Source organism: Neovison vison, chromosome 2 (genome assembly GCF_020171115.1).
Source record: "Neovison vison isolate M4711 chromosome 2, ASM_NN_V1, whole genome shotgun sequence".
In the NCBI taxonomy this organism is placed as follows: Eukaryota; Metazoa; Chordata; class Mammalia; order Carnivora; family Mustelidae; genus Neogale; species Neogale vison.
The window spans coordinates 189,522,888-189,540,129 of NC_058092.1; the positions used below are offsets into that span (position 1 = coordinate 189,522,888).

The following is a 17,242-nucleotide window of genomic DNA, read 5'->3' on the forward strand; positions in this document are numbered from 1 at the left end:
AAAAGAGCAACAACCATAACAACAAAAGTCACACTTTCAAAGAACAAAAAAATAAAGCCTCCCCCAAGTGTGTGTGTGTTGGCCTCCACATGCCAGCCAAGCCCCAGAAACCCTGCCCTCTCCAGTTTTACCCTTCTCTACCCTGTCTCCTGTTCCCAGTCCCTCAGCTCTGAATTTAGCTGATTAAATCACCAAGTGCACACTACACCGATGACATGAAGACAGGGATTTATTAATTAGCAACCCCCCACATAGCATGATTCCCTTTTAGCTGAGCAGCTAATAACATTAGGGCAAAAGGAATCTTACAACCAGACAGGTGACAGGGGATTTGAGCCTGAACTTGCCCCGCTCTTCTGTGAGGTCTCTCTCAGAATGGAGCTCTGCCCCAGAGGCTGCCCCTTCCTGTTTGTCCCTCTTCATGCTGCTTCATTTTGTGTTTTGCCTCCCCCCAGCTCTCTTGGAAGGGAGCTTTCTTTGGCTTGCCAGTTGCCAACCATTTGCTGATTCTTATGATAAGAGTATTATATTTGCATAACATAACTCGGGAACAATGTGTATTTGGATGCTGCCTTTGACCAGAGCCCAACTGATGTTTGTGAACAAAGGACTTATTAGCCATCCATAAGGCGCCCTGAAGGGAGGTGGCCTTAACTCCCCTTGTGGTAAACAGGGCCTCCTTGTCCTGAAAAGCACTTTTGAATCATCACTCACTAACCCTCATGGGGGAAGGAACTTCAGGAAAGGTCCGAAGTTTCCCTGCAGAAGCCAGACTGGCCTCATACCTCAGCCTCTTTGCTCCTCTGTTCTACCCCCCTCCCCTGGATCCAGAACACACTCCTCCCAACCCCCACCATGCCTGCTAAGGTCATAGCTACCAGAAAAATCAAAGAATGGAAGGAGGAAGGTGTGGAAAGGAACCAGCATCTGCTATTGACATGTTAGTCTTCTTTGGCTTGTGTTCCTTAAGATCCCGAGAGCTGGAAGCGGCCCCGAGCCAGAGAGCTCCACTGGGCTGTTGATAAGCCCACGTTCTTACTTGGAGTAAATGGTAGAGCTGAGGTAAAGTCCCAGAGTCCCAAGCTCCATGTGTGTGAGTTGTGTTTTGCCTCCCTGAGACGTGAGGAAGAAGAGAAAGGAAGAAATGAAACACAATGACCCCATTGACCATTATCCCCAAATGTTAAGTGATGTCGCCTTTCACCATGGAGCAGGTAGTGCTGGTCTGAGGAGTTAGGGCTGGTCAGGGTGCTGGGCCCCACAAAGGCGGGGGGGGGGTGTCCTCTGGGGGTGAGTCAGGCAGGAATGGGACATGCTGAGGGGGCTCTGGGCCTGGTGGGGTCTGGGGATTCCATGTCTTCCAATTCCCGTTCCACCTCCCAGGCACTGACTCCCTGTTCTGGAGTCCGCTTGGCCGAGATCCCTCAAGGGAGATGCAACTGTCCTGAGAAAGCCTTGGTGCTAAAGTTCACACTCCCATCAGACTTGCAGGTGCTGCACACACTAGCAGCAGGGTCTGTAATGAAAGTGCTATCGGTAAATGAATAAATAGTGTGGACAACATCTCCCTGATTCGTCACATTTTATAGCATAGCCAGGAGATCCCAGGCGAGTCGGCCCTCTGGTCGACGTCGTAGCTCAGCTGTCAGCCTGTGCAAGCTCAGCACGGCTCTGGGCTCTGGCAGGTGAGCGAGCTGGGAGTACGTGTGTCTGTGCGAGTCCCTCCACCGGGCGGCTTTCTTTAATTAACGTTTTGGAGCTGCTGGCCTGGGCAGCACATGCGCACAACTGCCCCTCCCAGCCCCCACCGCACCTCCACCCCTGGCCCCCCAACACTCCTTAGTCCATAATGTTAAGAGTTAACTTTGAGCTAAATGTAAAAACAAGGCTATTTTTCCCTTTCTGATACTTTTTTTTTTTTTTTTTCCCTGAGCCGGGTACTTAATTCTTTCAGATGCTTGATTATTTACTGCCTTGACATCTACATTGCTGCATTCCACGCTTCTTTCAAAAATAAAGTGAGAAATCCACTTTCCATAAATTAAAACCGTAACTTCAAGCCAGGAGCATTGAAACAGAAATTCCCGCAACTCTTTCCTGAAACCACCACGCCGCACCCCTCCCAACAAAAACAAAAACAAAAAGAAAAATCATGAAAGAAAAAGAAACAGCCCTCTCCTGCTGGAGCGATCATGTGCTTCAGCAGATGCCTCTGCCTTTTGGGGCAGCCACAGGGACACTGGGCAGAAGCAAATGAAGTGATTAGTAAAGAAAAAAAGCGGAGGAGGGAGAAAAAAAAGTCAAAGGCGGCGAAGGGAAAGAAAGGAAGCCTTCCTCGCCTTTTCCTGGACTGTGCAGAGGAGAACCGCGAAGAAATGATACTTGAAGTTATATTTATTATTGTAAGAGGGGTATGATATTTCTGGGCAGGAATGATGGATGACAACTTAAATTTGTGTCCAGGGAATGAAGGTGAACTGTGACAGAGTTATTTATCTTGGGAATGGAGGTTAGGGTCAGCCGAGGCTGGGTGCCTGAAGGCACAAGACATTGACAAATTTATCCTGCAGGCCGTATCTGAAGCCCTTTGTTTTGGATCCTGGCTACTCACTAAGTGACCCTCATCCTTCATGTTGGCAATGCGTGAAGGATGCGGTGAGTGCCAGCGGCCCCTTCTCCCCCGCCGCCCCCACCCCGGCTCCCGCTACTAATTCTTGTCATTCACTTTGCTGACAGGCACCAAGCCCAAACTATTCCCAGTCCTGAAAGGGAAGGTTAAAATATTTATTTCGGCTCATAATGGCCTCCCTGATTTAGTGCAGGATCATTTTTCCTGTTGCCTTTGTCATTGCAGGTCACTGGAAGGACTGAGCGCGTTCGGGAGCCTGGAGGAACTCATCTTGGACAACAATCTGCTCGGGAACGACCTCGTGTTGCCAGGGTTACCCAGGCTCCATACCTTAACCCTCAACAAGAACCAGATATCCTTGGCTCTGTCCGCTGCCTCCACTCCCCGCCCTGCCCCGCAGTGGTCCCTGCAGGCACACACCGCCCCCCCCTTACCCTTCCCCCGCCCCACACAAATACCTGCAAAATGTCAAATGAGTTTTATGTGTCAGCTAAATTAAAGTATGTGAAATGCAGTCCATGGGCAGACAAAGCGTTCTGTCTTCTGGCACTCGGGACACTTCAGAGTAATTTATTATAGGTCATTCATAAATGAAATGCACCATTATATCTTCCTGTTGCTCCATTTTAGTGTAGAGATCTAAGTTATGGCTGTGAAGAAATCTTTTTAATAGATAAAAATAGAGAAAGAAAATAATGTCACTGCTGCTGAGAAGGCAGAGCCGGGGTTCAGTTTGCTTGGGCCTGTGTGGGAGGGCGACCTCTGGTGGGAAGTCCGGGGTGGTGCCTCTAAGAGAACTTAGCCTTCACGGAGGTTTCTGGAAGGCTTTGGTGCAGGCTGGGAGAAGAGTTCTGGCACAGGAGAGGGGGAAGGGGCAAAGATGGGAGATATGTGTGAGTCCAGGCATAGCCCTGCCCTCTGTGGTGTTTACTCTACTGGGGTGATGAGAGAAGTCAAACAGAGCCGTTTTATTGCGTGCCTTCTCCTGGAAGTCGGTGAGGACCTAGCCAGCCTGGGATGAGGCTCAGGGGGATGAAGGGTTCTGGGTTCTACCGAGAGGCTGAAAATGGAATCAGAAGCCTTCTGTGGTGTTAGGCAGCTAGCTCTTCTGTACAGTGTGGTCTCCCTGCTGCCACTGTGTGAACTGAGAGGTAGGGAGTGTTGTCTGTTTTGTTAACTCCTTTATCCTTCACACCTAGAATAATGGAACTGAGGTTCAGTGAATGTTTGTGGGATGAATAAATGAAAGAATGATTATCATCAGCTGTTCTTTATTGAGCTGTTCTTTATTGATCCTGTGGGTCAGACATGGTGCTGGGTAATATTAAGCATATTATTTTTTGTTCTTACCAAACCCTGGCAGAAGGTGTCCATTTGTCTGAATGAGGAAAGAGGTGAGCTGTAAACACAAAGCCGGACATTGACCAGAATGCTACATCCCGGATTTAGTCTCAACTGTGGCCAAATCCACAATTCTTTCTATTCTGTTCTGTTGTTTCAGAGTTGAAGTCCACTCACCTTGTTATATTAGTGGAACATTTCAGATCTAGAATAGTTTAATCACTTGCTCCTGTTCACATGGTAAGTTAGAAGTAGAAAATGGATCAGGGCATTTTCCCTAGAGTGTGAAAAAAAAGACCAAACACCCAGATATATATGTTACCTTTACCGTGTATGCATATGTCTGCTTTAAGAATGTTAGGCCAGACCATTTATTACCCTCTGGTTATATTTCAAGTCATAAGACAGTATTTTCCTTATTACTTAAAATATACTACTATGGCCATTATATATTGGCGCTGTACTAGAAGTTGAAGGAAAGGACCGACAAGTTAGTATTAGTCTTTACCATAATGCAATTTTTTAAAAAGATTTTATTTATTTATTTGACAGACAGATCACAAGTAGGCAGAGAGGCAGGCAGAAAGAGAGAGGGGGAAGCAGGCTCCCCGCTGAGCAGAGAGCGTGATGTGGGGCTTGTTCCCGGGACCCTGGAATCGTGATCGGAGCTGAAGGCAGAGGCTTCAACCCACTGAGCCACCCAGGCACCCATACCATAATGCAATATTGATGGATTTTTTTTTTTTCTTCTCCTATCCTTTGGTCAACCAAGTTTCCTAGTCACTGTTCAAAAACTATTGCAGTGTGTCTTTTGGCTCCCTTGACTGTCTTAGGTGATCAGTTGGATGATATTATCAAATCAGTCAAGAACAGAAGGATTATTAGTATAGAATTGAATGGTAAGTTTCCTTCTTTGGGCCCCAGTGCTGATATCCTGTGTCCCATACTGATGTAAAGTACTAGCCTTTGGACTTGGGTTCATGAGTCAGCTTAATCACGTTTAGCTACGCAGTTTAGCTACAGGTCTGCCTCTATTTGTCTGGAAGCCTCTATTTGTTTGGAAGCCTCTATTTGTCATTTTGTATGTATGTGTGACATCATGGCTTTCACTTGCCTATTAAGAGAACTGGAAAAAAGGAAAAAAGAAATGTATGAAAGACTTATTTGAATGTTGGAATCAAAGTGCTATGATAATGTGAGCAACACAGGTTTCTGGGTAAAAAAGCAGCTGCCTCTGCCTTGAGATGTTGTCACGTTTGCAATATAAGAAACAGTGACAGGAGAAAAGATTTCCCGAAAAGCCCACACCCCAACCCATAAGGACTTTGTCTGGTAAATGCTGTACAATTGCCAATCCCAAACTCAATTCCTCTTCTCCCTCAGCACACTTCCTGGCCGGTTCTCTGTCACATTAATTGGTGCATACTAAGAAATGTAAGTTTATTTCAGCACAAGCCTGAGAAAAACAATTAAAAGAAGAGCACGCCAACTGTGAAAGAACATCATTTCACATAATCCCAGTTTGCAGAGGAACTCCTGGGTGATTTTTTTTTTAATCAACCTCTGATTTGTATAATAATCAATCACTGCAAAGTATTTTCGGGGTAAATTAAGTGTCCAAAATGTGTAGTTTATAGTATTGCTTTCCTCTGTTACTGTTGTCATTTGGGGAGACATGGAATAAATATTGATGTAAATATTGATAATTGACAGAATACCTCATCAGTCTCATGAGGTTAGACTAATAAGTAAGATTCCTGCTTCATGTGAATTTGCTAAGCATTATTGTCTTCCATTTTAGAGGACTCATTTTCATTACTGACACTGAATATGCTGAAAATTCATAGGAATTCATTCTGGATAGTTTTTTAAAGATTACACGTGAAAGAGATGATATGATACTCATTTTGATCTGACTTATGTCACTTAGCATAATGCCATAAAAATTCATCCATGTTGTGACAAATGATAAGGTTTTATTCTTTTTTATGGCTAAATTATATATATATTTTTATATAAATTTATATAATTATATTGATATATATCAATTATATAAATCTATATAATTATATTGATATATATCAATATATTGATTTATATAATATATATTGATTTATGTAATTATATAAATTTATATAAACATATATATTATATAAATTATATATATTTATATAAATTATAGAAATATATATAAATTATATATAATATATATGATATAAGATTATATTATATAAGATTATATTATATATAATATATATAATATATATATTATATAAGATGTTGAGCATCTTTTCATGTGTCTATTGGCTACCTGTATGTCTTTGGTCTATTCAGATCTTTTGCCCATTTTTAAATTAGATTGGTTTTTGCTATTGAGTTATGTGAGTTTTCCATTTATTTTGGTTTTTATTATTATCATTTTGAGAGAGAGAGCAATAGCAGGGGTGAGGGCAGAGGGAAAGGTTAAGAGAATCCTCAAGCAGACTTCCCACTGGGCATGGAGCCCGAGGCTGGGCTTCATCTCACAACCCTGAGATCATGACCTGAGCCAGAATCAAAAGTCAACTGACTTAACTGACTGAGCCACTCAGATGCCCCAGTTCTTCATATATTTTATATATTTTAAAATATAAATATATTTAAAATATATTTTTCATGTATTTTAGAAATTACTTATCAATTATATGACTTGTAGTCATTTCTTCCCATTTAGTAGGTTGCCTTTTCATTTTTTAAATGGTTTCCTTTGCTGTGTAGGAAGTTTCTCATTTTTTTCCTTTCAAAGTTTGTTTGTTTTTGTTTAATTCCAGCTAGTTAACATACAATGCAATATTAGTTTCAAGTGTAGAATTTAGTGATTCATCACTTACAACACCTGGTGCTCATCACAAGTGCACTCCTTAATCCCCATCATCTGTTTCATCCATCCTCCTGCCCACCTCCCCTCCAGTAACCATCTGTTTGTTCTGTATAATTAAAAGTCTGTTTCTTGGTTTCTCCCCCCGCCCATGTCCGTTTGTTTTGTTTCTTAAATTCTGCATATGAGTGAAATCATATGGTGTTTGTCTTTCTCTGACAGACTTATTTCACTTAGCATTATAGTCTCTAGCTAGCTCCATCCATGTTGTTGCAAATGGCAAGATTTCATTCTTTTTGATGGCAGAGTAATATTCCATTGTGTATGTGTTTCTTATTTTTAAAGGAATGAATTGGGCCAGAGGATGGTTGAATTCTCAGTGTTGCTATCACTAGAGATTTGCAAGCTTCTTGGCTCTACAGATCTGAAGGATTTTGTCTTTGGTTGAGTGCCTTTCCCTTTCCAATCCTCAGCCTCTCCAATCTGTAGTGGTAATGCTGAGGGAGAAATGAAAGTGGCAGGGGAGGAACTGAAGCAGAAGGCCATAGTGTAGCTATAAAGCTGGCTAGGTATATTGCTGTGCTGATGGGGAGTACTTCGTTACCCACTGATTAAAAAAAGATACTAATTGGCTCTTTCAGGATGTAGCATGATTTATCTCTCCTCTGGTCTTCCTGCATGATCATGAAGATTGGTTTAATTTCCCCACGTACTTGACCCAGAAGCCAGAGAATGCAAGCCAAGTAAAAGCAGGAGTAACACCATATGGAATTCTCTTAACCTAATATTTCTGACTGTACCTTTTCAGCTAACTGAGTCTCCTATTGTCTTGTGGAAGTACTGCGGAAACTTCTAACAGTTACTATGTTTCAAACTGCTATTGCTACTCCATGAAATGCTTTGGACTTGGGCTCTATCAGCCTGGATGAATAATAACCTACCTCAAAAGTTAGTGGCTTAAAACAACAACTGTGTTCTTTGTAATTCTGCATGTCAGCTGTTTGGGCAGGGCTTGGCTGGATGGTTCTTCTGTGAATCTTGCTTTGCGTTCTTAGGCAGCTACAGTTATCTAGAGGACTGGGTGGAATTGGGTGGTCTGAGATGGCCTCACTCATATGTCTGGAAGTTGGTCTTGGTTGTTGGCTGAACAACATGCCTCCAGTAGGCAGGTGTAGGATTCTTTACATGGGGCAGGTGCTCCCAGAGCAAAGCCTGAATGTACAAGTACTTTCAAGCCCTCTTTGCATCTTGGGTGTTGCTGCCCTATTGCCAAAGCAAGTCACATACCAAATGTAGAGCCAGTGTGATAGGGGACTATACAGGTGTGTATACAAAGAGGCATGCCTCATTCCTATAACAATCCTACACATGGGCCTTGATGTCTTATCTCTTTAAGAATTTATCTCACATTTGTAATAGAGAAACCTAGAATCAAGTAACTGTTGACCTTCTGCAAAGGTAAGTACTAGTTCTTTCTTATAAATTGAGTCTTATTTTAAATATATGAGAAAGCTTACTATTAAATGGGGTTCTATCTGAAGTTCTTTTGTAAAGTTTGGTTTGGTTTTAATTTTTGGTGTTTTTGTTTTTTGGTTTTGGTTTTTGCATATGTAGAGTTTTCCATTTTGTTTTTACTTTCAGTTAGGCATGACTGTCCAGTGCTCCATTACTGGACCCTGTGAACGTGGTTTATGGGCTGTTTTATCCTTTGGAAAGAGGTTGTGTCCTGTAGTGGTTAACAGCAGGCTCTGAAGCCGGGCTTCTTGGGCTTGTATTCTGACTCTGCCACTGGCTGCGTGTCCTTGGGCTACTTACTTACTATCCTGATGCTTTGCTTTTCTCTGCAAAACTGGGACAATAATGGTATCCACCCCACTGGTTGTTGTGAGGGTTTTTCTAAATTTCTACCAAATGGTGATTATTAATACTATTATTATTCTAGAGAATTATGTAAGCTTACTTGATTTTACTTGGGCCACATTATAACCATGGCCAGAGTATAGATTTCGAACGCATCTTTGATTTTTATAATCTAAAGTCACCTGCCTGTCATTCTGTGAATTGAGAACCACTGGTGAATACTCTGATTTTTTACAAAAAAACTGGGGGAATATGAGCTTTTTGAAGTCACATAGATGGTCAGTGGGAGGGCTCACTCTAGAACCCAGACGTGTTAATTCCTAACTCCAGACCCTGAAACCTAAGTGAGGGAAAATCACTGCTTAAGAAGAGGAACTAAGATGTCGGAGGGAAGTCATCTGCCTGTGCTTGCTCTGCTCTTGCCCCTCCCACTCGAGCCCTGCTCCCAGCTGCTGATGGAGCCCGTAAAAGGGATTTCAGAGCCCAGACCCACCATCTGGAAAATTTCTTCTCAGCCTACCAATGCCTCACTTTCGGGCTACGTACCTCCTACTTGACCTCCCATCCTTGTTCTGCTGGCTCTTTGTTCTACTTCTGTTCCACTGTCAGTGCTGGTGTTACGTCCTCATCTCTGGGTTTATAGCTTGTCTTACTCTTCTTCCTTTGGTTCATTTAGACTGGCCTGGTAGTCACTGGCCACAGTGGCCACACTGGCCACACGGAGTTGATCTTATCTCCCCCAGTGCTCATATTCTCTCTCTCTCTCTCTCCTACACAGATGCCCGTGTACATACACACACTATGCTTGGCTCTTCTCCAGTAGGGTTGGGTACTTGGTAATGCTCTCAGCCATATCATGTCTGAATACCAAACCCCAAATAACAGAACACCTGAGATGTCAGGAAAATATAGATACTTTGCACAATCAAATGATTCTCCCCATTCTTCTTTTTGGGGTGGGTGGGGGAAGGGTAAGAAGCTGACTTCATTTTACATCACACTCAATTCCTTCATTTTCTATCTCCCTGTTTGCTTCAGCATACATATGAAGAGACAGTATGGATTGTAGAACCAACAGGAAGAACGGGTAGTGTGATGTGTCATACAGCTGGGCTGTGGTGAGGAGACCAGTGAGCTGAGCCCAAGGCCAAACTAGATTTCCCACAGCAATTTACTGTCTTACTCAGGGAATTCTCTGTGCTTTGTCTGAGGCCTCAGTTTCTTTATAAAATGGGCGATAGACACTTAGGAGAATTGTTGACAGATTTAAATGGCATAATGTGTACATGGGACACAAGTTTGTTAACGCCCAAAGTCTTTACACCTTCTTGGCACCTTTTACCGATATTTAACGTCTCAGTGCTCTAAATGAATAAGGCCAAATTGGAAATAACTGAGGTACAGAACACAGCTGGATGGTCTCCCACAAAAGCATATAGAACTCTTCATGTTTCAGTATTTTAAATTCCTTTTTAAAGTGTTAGGAAATCATGAGTCACTTGTCTCCTAGAAATACAATGTCTTTAGAATCTAGGTTTGAATCTAGACTCTTCCATTCACTGACTGTGTGACTTTTGACTCCCATTTCTTAAATTATTGTTTGGATGCAATAATTCTGATGTGTGTGTGTGTGTGACTCAAAATGAGAGTATATTGTGCAGAATGTGTAGTTAGTATTCAGAAACCCTATATTAGGCACTGGTTGAAACCTGGGTGGTATAGGTACTGCCCTTTGACCTGGGCCTGAGCATAGAGGGAGGGTTCATTCCCATTTTTACGTGGGAAACAGTTATAGACCTGTACAGCTGCACATGATACCCAAAGACTTCCCCCACTCCTTCATACTCCAAACTCTCAAGGCAAGATGTTGCTTTGATCTTGGGCCCTCTGCAAAATGTCTCCCTTGGCAAGCATACCTATGACAGTTGGACTCGGCAGTGGCAACTTTCTGTAGACAACGCTGAAAAAAATATAAATGTCAAGTACTCTAGAGAAGACTTGATGAAGGAAGCCAGGTGTATGCTAGAATCCAGCTGAAGAAACTTGAAATTATGCCAGATAGCTTCACATTTTAAAAATGGGGGGTGGGGGGCAGAATGTCACCCTTGGGAGAATTCCTGAAAGATCTCTATGGCCCTGGTCTTTGTTAGTCTGTGACAACAAGTTCCCACTGCTGATGGCCTCTCGTTTATTTTCTATGAACTTGACAAAAAGGAATGCAACAAATTCTATCTCAGAGCTCCCAGCCAGATAGGGCAGAGCTGTGTTTGTCCTTGCTGACCCAGGAGACTGAGAAACCAATCGAAACTCCTCTTGTCTCTTGTCCTCCAGTGGTTGTAGCAACATAATGGAGAAGTTCTGGTCCAGAGAATCCATGGAGTAGGTGCTAGTGATTTCTGACTACTGTGGGTTTGGGGGAGACCACCTGACTTAGTTTGGGGGAGCATTTAGCAGGTACCTGAAAGTCCTGAAGAGGTGGGGTAGTTTCTGAAATACCCTAAATGAGGTAGGCTCCATTCCTTGGGTTCATTGGCACATGGTGGCTAAAGCTTCCTGAGGACAGTAGACTCTTTTCCCACGAAATTTCCATGACAAAGACGTTTGATTGTGTCCACTCTCCACAACCTCCTGCTCAGGGCTGGATTCAGATTTTGTTGAGTATGAAACTTACAAAATTTGGGGATGCCTTCTTAAAGGCAAAGACTACGTAATTATGAATGCCAAATTAGGCTTGAAGATGAATGTTTATTTGGAATAAAAATATATCAAGGCAAATTAAAAACTTTTAAGTTGACAACACAAATATAAAAATGCTTAGAAAAGTAATTTTTTTATACTGGACATACCTACATTAAAACATTCTTCCTGGGTTTTTTTTTTCCAATTCTTTTATAACTTTATTATATAATTCCAGAAATTGTACTATATATATACATATATATACAGAAATTATACTATATATATATGAGTATATATATATATATATATATACACATTTTAGTGGAGAGAGACAGTGATCTGAACTGACTGCTCTTTAAATAACCTACTTCTGAAATTTTTATAAAAATATATGACCATGTGACTGAATTATCCCCCAAGGACCCCATGTAAGCAAGGAGCCCTCATCACACAAGCTTTATTAGCTTTGTGATAAGTTTACCTATGAAACCTGTTTCCCTGGACAGTGGTATGGGATGCTTCCCATCACTGCTCACTTGATGTTTAGACATAACTGGAATTTCAGCCCAGCTCAGGTTCCCAGTATTTCCTCAACTTAAAAGTCTTGCCAGTTTTGAGTTCTATTCCTTCATATTCCCACTTCATACAGTAGATGAAAAATAACCAAAGTTTAAGGGGTTTGTCCCTATAAAAGCAATAGGTTTGGGTTGGACTTCGTCATCAACAGTGGAAAGGGCTTTCCTTAAGTTCTCTAGGGCCATTGTCTACATAAATAATTTGAATCACCCCAGGTCAATATGTCCACACCATTTTGGCATCCCACTGTCTAACGGTCCCTCGAAAGAAATACTATGCCGGCTGGCGGGAGTGATTAGCTTTTCTAGCTTCCCCCCCAACCCCCTTTCTGGCACCAGGGCCTGGCCTTGAGGCTTCAGAACAGCCTGATAGACATGAGTCCTACTGCTCCTTGGAACATCTGATGGGTCCTCTGTGAGGGGTGGAGGGTTGGAGCAAACCCTGAAGGGGAGAAACAGGACTGGTTCTGAGGCCCATGCAGGTCCAAGTCCAGGCATGGGTTACCCCAGCTGAATGACATTTTGCTCCCTGTTGGTTTCTGGATACCAGACAGAGACTTAAGACATTTTGAGGAGGTCACTTCAAAATGTAGGGCCCCATGAGGTACCTTTGCCAGCATCTGCAGGCGGTGCTTTTTCTAGTGTAGCAAACTGAGAAGCTTACAGAATTAGAACCTGTAGGAAAAGCCCAATTTTCCCTGAAATTGTGCATTGTCACTTTAATTGGTTTTATTTAAATGATTTTTTAAAAAGAATTTGATGATTGAACTGTATTTTAAACAGTACTAAACACATTTGGCCTTTGGTGATGAAATGCTTTAATGTTTTGACTCTGGCCACTCACCCATGTGTCCTACTAACGTTGCTGCCCTGGTTGCACCTTCTCACTTGTCTTCTCCACATGCTCCTGTTTCTATCCTCCTCACTCCAGGGGTCCACTGTGGTTAATCCTGAGCGTTACTTGTTCAAGATCAGAAGGACTGATAACTTCCGTGTCCATTGTCCTGCCTTGTTTAGGAAATGGGGATGACGTTGGCCAGTTGAAGCCCTTGGTGGGTGGGCTGCTCTGACACCCTGGTAGCGTTTCCCTCTTTTGCGGGCGCTGTCCCTCACCTTTCTTTCTGTCTCACTCTTACAGGATAGCACTTGTCCTCACATAGGTTGTTCTCAGAGCCCGTGTATAAAGAAGGCTCAACAGAACTTAGTTTGGAGAATATAAGATTTAAGGAAGATAGTGAGCTTCACCTCTCTGGAGGGTTATCATGCAGAAGAGAAGAATGCCTTATTCTTTGAGACCCCAAACTGTTAAACTGGGCCAATGGGAAGGAATCTGTGGAAGGTTCTTGCCAGGGGAAAGTCTCTTTCTAATGGTTGTCTGTGACAGAATGAGCTACTTTTTGGTGACCCCTCAACACATACATTAGGGAATGGATTTTGACATTGTTTGGATTTGGTGTGGAAATGAAATCTGAGAAAATGGGGATAGCATCTCATGGTTTGATAACATTCTGATAGAGTGAGGGTGTCCCTTTTCTTTGGCTTCACCTTCCTCTCCTAGGCCAAGGAGACTTTACTCCTGGACACGGTTTTCTGAGTCTTTGGTTTTTTCATGGGCATTCATCCTGATATGCTTAGCCCCTTTTTGCTCTGCTGTCACTCCCTGGCAAAGACCCCATTCCATCTGTGATACTGGTTGACACCTCGCTTCCATAAGTTTCTGGTAGTCATGGCCTCTGCTCGTGGCCTGTCTAGTCATTACCTTGCCTAGGGCTCAGATATTCTGCATGTAGCTTAAGGCAGGAGTCCAAGTGTATTGATGTGACAGCTAGGTTGTCATTAAGTCCTTACCAGTATCTGTAATCACCTGAACCTATATGATTCTTGACTTATTTGGTTTGGGTGGGTCTCAGTGTTTGCTTTGACTGAACAGTGGATACCATTGAGGGAATGGATCATGGCACAACCTCCCCACCATGACCTCCTTGGAATTTTCTCTTTCATTCTCTCCTTCATAGAGTATTAGTTTCACAACAGATTCTCATCTATAAATACATTTTGCTCTGCCTGGCTTGACTAAATATATCCTAGCTTATTCCATTTGTCTTCACCTAGCTTTGTTTTCTTTTCCCCCTAATTCAGTACTTTCTTGTCACCAGTGCAGCTACTGAGTAATGCCCTAGGTCCTCAGACCCTAAAAGAATGGCCGTCCCTGCTTGCATCCGTCCCATTCCTGTATGTTTTAATGATAAATTACCCCTTAAAGGAGAAAAGGGGAAGATATTTTTAATGAGGGCATTGGAAATAATGTCCTGCTTTTATTACTAAAAAAAGAAAAAACAAAAAACTCAGTTTTATGGATTGACAAATACCACATGGAAACAACTCTATAGGAAAGAGAACTGTGATGAGCACTTAAGTTCATTCATTCTCTCTAAGGTGATCTGGATCCAGCCTTGCCCAGAGAAAAGTTGGGCTGTGTCCCGAGCAGGAGTGAAAAACTTGCCATGCCAGAGACCTCACAGCTACGTTGATTGCAGCCCTCCCCCACGTCATCTCTTGGGAGCAGACGGGACTTGTCAGGTGTTGTGCTCCGTCTGCCAGTTATCCTCTACGTTCTTTACGAGGCTTTTTGTCTCCCTGGACCCAAATCCTTAACCTTTGTCACATCACTGACTTGGAGTGTCTGCTTGATCACCTGGCAGAAGTGACACCAGCTTTAGAGTACCTCAGCCTGCTGGGCAATGTGGCCTGTCCCAACGAGCTGGTCAGCTTGGAAAAGGATGAGGAAGACTACAAGAGATACAGGTGAGTATCCAGGGGTTGGAATATGGTGGAAATGGAGAAGTAGCATCTTTGAGTGGGGGAGGGTGGTATTATGGGATGAACAGTAGGTGTAGGGTAAGTTATCAGTGGACTTCCTGTGATAATACTAAACGTTCATCTTTTTGGTAAACTGAAATCATCTTTTCCCTTCATCAAGGTCACAGGAGCCAAGAAACATGAAAAGCTGCTAGGTGGTCTAGGTCGGGGGTTGACAATTTTTTTTTTTTAAACAGCTAGGTAATAAATATTTTTAGGCTTTGAAGGCCATATGGTCTGTGTCACAACTATTCAGCTGTGTTCTTAGAGTGCAGAAGTAGCCATAAACAATTTGTAAATGAATAAACATAGCTATTTTTTTTAAAAGATTTTATTTATTTATTTGACAGAGAGTGAGATAGAGAACAAGCAGGCAGCAGGGCAGGCAGAGGGAGAAGCAGGCTCCCTGTTATGGAGAGAGCCCAATGTGGGGCTTGATCCCAGGACCCTAAGATCATGACCTGAGCTGAAGGCAGTCACTTAACCAACAGAGCCACCCAGGTGCCCCAGCTATGGTTCAATAAAACTTCACTTACAAAAACAGGGAGCAGGCCAGATTTGACCTATGGCTTGTATTTTGTTTACCCCTACTCTATGTTGTAAGATTTTCCTGTGGTCAGCCTCAGGGTCACATTTTACAGAGAAAGCGGTTCCCACTAAAGTTAGGGAGCTTATGTAGAATCCCAAGAGGACGTCCCTGAAGGCCCATAACTTTGTTCCACAATGCTCTGCCCTACAGTCCACCAACCATGTGCTTTGATGGACTCTAAGGAGAAATGCTTTTCTTCCCCCTCTCGCTACTAAACCATCTGCTTTGAAATAACCTGATCCACCTCTCTTAGGGAGGTTCCTTCATCTTACCTATTTTACTAAACTCATTTTATATTTTCTTTCTTTATTTTGAATTCTGTGTACCCTTATTCTTGATGTTTTACAAATGTTTTTAGATGATCTTTTCATGTGTGTAGACTCTCTCTTCTTATGATATAAGCTCTCATTAACATCCTACCTGAATCAATGTGGGAAGAGGAAAGGAAAGAGGAATGAAAATGTAAGACAGATAAGGCCACTGGACAATAAATTTGGAAGGATTGGGGAAAGAAGATAATGATTTCTCTTCGGACTCCTATAAAAATTAGTGGTGATGCACGAAGGAATGAAATCAGGGGAGTTCATGTTGTATAAAAGTAAAGCTGTAAGAAATATTGAAGGCTATTAAATATTCAGTATTTTCAATATACGTACACATAGATACATAAAGGTACATCAGGAATCCTGTTGTATTTCCTTATTGGGAAACATTGTGTACCTTTAACCTCGTTTTCTGGATTTCTAGATTAATGTTGTAGGGGTCTGAGACTATTTTTGAACCATCTTAGAATTAAACTCTAACCCTATATTTATTTATTTATATATTTTTAAAAGATTTTATTTATTTGACAGAGAGAGATCACAAGTAGGCAGAGGGGCAGGCAGAGAGAGGGGAGGAAGCAGGCTCCCTGCTGAGCAGAGAGCCCAATGTGGAACTTGATCCCAGGACCCTGAGATCATGACGGGAGCTGAAGACAGAGACTGAACCCACTGAGCCACCCAGGCACCCCAACCCTACTTTTAAAAAAATGTAGTAAGTCTTTCTCCAGTATGAAGATTTTCATGTGGATGTGATCCTGTAGATTTGAATGTCAATTCTGTTAGGGGAGCTATGATTAATATCCAGCAGGTGAAGAGTTACACATTTCTAAATCAACCCTGTAAGTTGCTTAATCACTTAGAACTTAATTTGCTTTTTTAACATTCTTATCAACTCTGAAACGTTTAACAGCCTGATTTCAGGTATGAAGGGGTCTCTTAAAACATATTTTATCTTCTTCTAGCAATTTATAAGACATGTCTTGGAACTGTCAAACGAGTCCAAGAAAGGTCTTTCAGTCAATATTTTTAGTAAACCAAGCACAATTTAGGAAATTTTCATTTTTTTTTTCTGCATTTTTTCTTTAGAGATCTGTGTTTAATTCTTTTTTTTCTTAAAATAAGTTATTTATTTATTTTACTAGAGAGAGAGCACACAGAAGCAGGGAGAGGGGCAGAGAAAGAGAGGGACAGAGAGAATCTCAAGCAGACTCCTCGCTGAGTAGGGAGACTGATGCGAGGCTCAATCCTATGACCCTGAGATCACGACCTGAGCTGAAATCAAGAGTTGGATGCTTAACTGACTGAACCACCCAGGTGCCCCATGTGTTTAGGTCTTTAAAATAGCCCAATAAATTTTTTATATGTATGTATATGCCTCTGCACATCCATGTATATGTGTCTTTGTGTATGTGTGTTTGCATTGACACAGATGTTCATTCATTCATTCATGGAGCTGTAGGTAAGACAAACTGTAGGCACATTTTTTGTTGTCTTTTTTTCCTAGAATGAGAGACGTGAAGTGATGAAAAT

General features: G+C 42.2%; 1 protein-coding gene across 2 annotated transcripts in view; it reads left to right on the forward strand.

Annotated features, from left to right (window-relative positions):
• Nucleotides 1-17,242, forward strand: part of LRMDA (leucine rich melanocyte differentiation associated) — a 1,057,234-nt gene that overhangs the window by 569,216 nt on the left and 470,776 nt on the right. For both annotated transcript variants that reach the window (XM_044239885.1, XM_044239884.1), the window contains 2 exons: nt 2,855-2,981; nt 14,607-14,746. In XM_044239885.1, the coding sequence (XP_044095820.1) occupies nt 2,855-2,981; nt 14,607-14,746 (267 nt within the window). The remainder of the gene's footprint in view (nt 1-2,854; nt 2,982-14,606; nt 14,747-17,242) is intronic.